At 37.6% G+C, this 3387-nt stretch overlaps 1 protein-coding gene across 2 annotated transcripts in view; it reads right to left on the bottom strand.

Annotated features, from left to right (window-relative positions):
- Positions 1-3171: 3171 nt before the first annotated feature.
- Positions 3172-3387, bottom strand: part of LOC125039743 — a 7028-nt gene continuing 6812 nt past the window's right edge. For both annotated transcript variants that reach the window (XM_047633986.1, XM_047633985.1), the window contains exon 6: positions 3172-3387. This exon is cut by the window's right edge and continues 89 nt beyond it. In XM_047633986.1, the coding sequence (XP_047489942.1) occupies positions 3328-3387 (60 nt within the window). In that variant the 3' untranslated portion in view covers positions 3172-3327.

Below are 3387 nucleotides of genomic sequence, written 5' to 3'. Positions count from 1 at the left end.
GAAATTATTGTTATTATGATCCCTCTGGATGTGTTCATTTTCATTTTCTTAACTGGCTGCAATCAGGAGCTTAATGTCAGAAAACAACACAAGCAACAAAATATATTTCTCTTTATTTCCTTTTATTGTCATGGCAGTGGCATATCAGTCATTATCAGCAACTATTATCACCATTGTTGTCTTCATTACCATTATCACTATCAATTGCATAGGAATGTAAGAACATAAAAGGATACTGGTTGTTTACTGACTTTAAGCCCTATGGCTATATAGGTGCAGGAGTGTAAAAGGAATGAACAGTAGTTTCACATAACAGGCCCACAAAATGGGAATGTCTTGTGCAGTGTAACCCACCTTTCGTGTATGCAGGATGTCATCCATTCAGTAGACCTACATAAATGAAAAGTTTCAGTATAATGTGCAGAACCTGATTTAACTATAATTAAAATCAATAGTTCTCTAGTTAAGACATTTTATGATGTCTGGCAAATGTAAAGGAGTCTTTCTCATCTGATGCTTTAGAATGATCCTATTTTTAATTTTTTTTATGTTGCATGGTTAATGGTTACAAAGCAAAATAAATGCACTAGACATCAAAGATCATATAGCACACATGCATGATTGAGCAGAGCAGTTTGATGGATGGAGCAGTTGGACACAGGGAGGGCATCGGGCTGTGGAGCAGCAGTGTTTGGCAGGATGGCAGAGATGCCAACATTTCTGACATTGGGGCTCTGCCAATATTAATATCATGGTGGAGGTCATGTCTATGGATAGTCATCTTGGCAGTATTGGTGGAGGACATACAACGGCTTCAGGGGGGGAATGGTGTACTGCATCCTAGTCAATGAGACAGGTGAGTAAGTCTTCCCTGCTGTCTGATCAATCCTTGTCACTGACAGTCTGCTGGGAGATTGAGATAGTTCCAGTACAAGTAATGAGGGAGGGTTAAGGCTGGCATAAATGGGTTTGACAGTTAAGTCAGTCAGGGTAGATAATGCATAAGCTTGGGACTTGGATGCAACTGTGACAAGGCGTGAGTGTTCAGAGCAGCTGCAAAAGGAAACTTTGCTCACTTGTTTTTGAAGGCAATGCTGGAAGAGGTGTTGTCAGAGGGGATCACAAAATATTGATCCTAATTGGCAGGGCTAATAGACTAGTGAAGAGGTGTGGACAGTAGGAATTGAAGGGGGTAGTAGCAGCACTCAGTTGTGATCAAAGAAGAGCCTAGGGTTATTTTATAATTGTTTTCATTACCATTACCATCATCATCATAGCTATTACTGACAACAAAGTTGGCCCCATGTGCTTGAGGATGTGTCCAGAGGAATATGCATACTAAGCCTTGGGATGGTGTTACTTTCTGCTGCAACTTTAGCCCCAGCATGTTGATGCGAGCATGCTAGTACTCAGTTACTGACTCTGCTGAGAGGGACTGTTTGGGTGCAATCTCTGAATCTTGCAATCATCAAAAGCATCACTTGACTACTGAGCCATGTTTCCTCCTCTGTAGTTACAACTACTACTGAAATCATTGTCTTTTATTATTTTTATAAGTCACTAGGCAAATCTGCCACAGGATACCTCTCATTCTTACTCTGTCTGTAGCATCACTGGTGGTCGGTGGCTGTGTGTGGTATTGACTGGTTGTGTCTCAAAATTTGAAGTTAGATGAGAAGACAGGAGTGAGGTCATGGTACAATTTGCCCCAAAGAACCAATACTGCAAAAAGGCCTTTGGAATATTCATGTGTTCCTTCTTTCGTTGGTTGAGGCAACTATCCACAAGTTATTATTAGTTCCTGGTTTTGGTAAATTAGTTTGTGATGATCCTATGATAAAGTTAAATTAACAAGAGATTGAGCTCTAAATCAACATTACAGAATCACAAAATATATTCAGGGGCATATGTTATTCACCCAGACATATAGGGTAATCCAATTCTTTGCACCACTAAATTCAGAGTACCAATGTTATTGTGCTCCTCCATAAGGTATCTTAAAGGATCAAGTTATGTATGATTTCAATCTGCTGAATTGTAAAAACATCCAATATTAACTGATATGTGGAACTACTTCCTTATTAACCCTGTTAGATCAAGGTGACCGGAATGTCTCATTAGGAAAAAATTTGGCTGAGGGTCAGCAGACAGGAATGTCTTGTCATGGAAAAATTTTGCCGTGGGACATTGTTGCAGAGTGGCCAGTGGCATCTCACCATGAGTGCATAAATCTTTTGGAGAGAGATTGACTCAATGGGCCTTTAGGATAAGGCTCCTGTATTATTTCCACTTGTAAAAAAAAGTGGAGGGAGCCATGTCTGGAAGAGCTCCAGCCCCATAGAGAACATCCCTGTGCAGAAACCTATTCCTGCCTGATGTTACTTGCAGCACAAAGTATTTTACAGAAAATTGAATAATACAAAAATATGAAAAAATAATGCAAACAAGTGTTAATTTTTGTTACTGTTATTATACAAACTAACTATCTGGAGAGATATTATGGAGTCTCCTGAATGACAAGTATAGGTCTCGGAAAATGGCAAAACTAAAAATGCTTTTGCAAAAAAGAGCTAATAGCACAGCAAAGAGAAAGCAAGGCGTCTTGACACTGTGCATGAATATTCATGTACACCTTATTTGTCTCAAACGTATATAAAGCATTATTAAAAAAAAAAAAAAAAAAAAAAAAGAAATTACGGGTGTCCTTTTGACATGAAATCAACGTGTATGTTTAGTGATATGACACTACTTTGCCACCCACAGAGCAAAAAATCTAAAGGATTCTATGGTCCATTTCAGATACATTATTTACTGTATTTTCTGGATGGCATGACAGCTACTGTCAGATATGTTGGACGTGGCACCACACATCCAATGGTAAATGACGAAAAAACAATACATCCAAAGAACATGTATCATGTGATACACCAACAGGCCAAAAAGGATATAATGAATAAGCTCGACTATGTATACCCTTTGTCATGGAGATTATGTCAGTTACTTATCCTTCCTTCCTCCAAATAACGTCTAGGATTGTGTAGACCTAAACCTATAAAAAAAAAAAAAGAAAAAAAAAAAAAAAAAAAAAAAAAAAAAAAAAAAAAAAAAAAAAAAAAAAAAAAAAAAAAAGCCTTGCAGTTAATGTAGGCAGAAAAGAAAAAAAACACAGAATTCATTTTTTCCTGCTTTTAATTCATTCTTATACCTCCTACTTCCTGAGTATAAACTGATGTACATCACTTACTTTCTATACATATTTAATCATAAAATGGAATTCATTTTGAAAAGCAAACAGAAGAGGCCAAAACAAAAAGTAGACAGTTGAGCCTATCTGAAAAAGGGAATAAGCTCAGGGGTGTTCTTGTAGTATGCCCTGTACTGAGGTGA

The sequence above is a fragment of the Penaeus chinensis genome, chromosome 27 (assembly GCF_019202785.1).
Source record: "Penaeus chinensis breed Huanghai No. 1 chromosome 27, ASM1920278v2, whole genome shotgun sequence".
NCBI lineage: Eukaryota > Metazoa > Arthropoda > Malacostraca > Decapoda > Penaeidae > Penaeus > Penaeus chinensis.
Note: the sequence above shows the minus strand (reverse complement) of the source record. Positions and strands in the feature narration are given on the sequence as shown.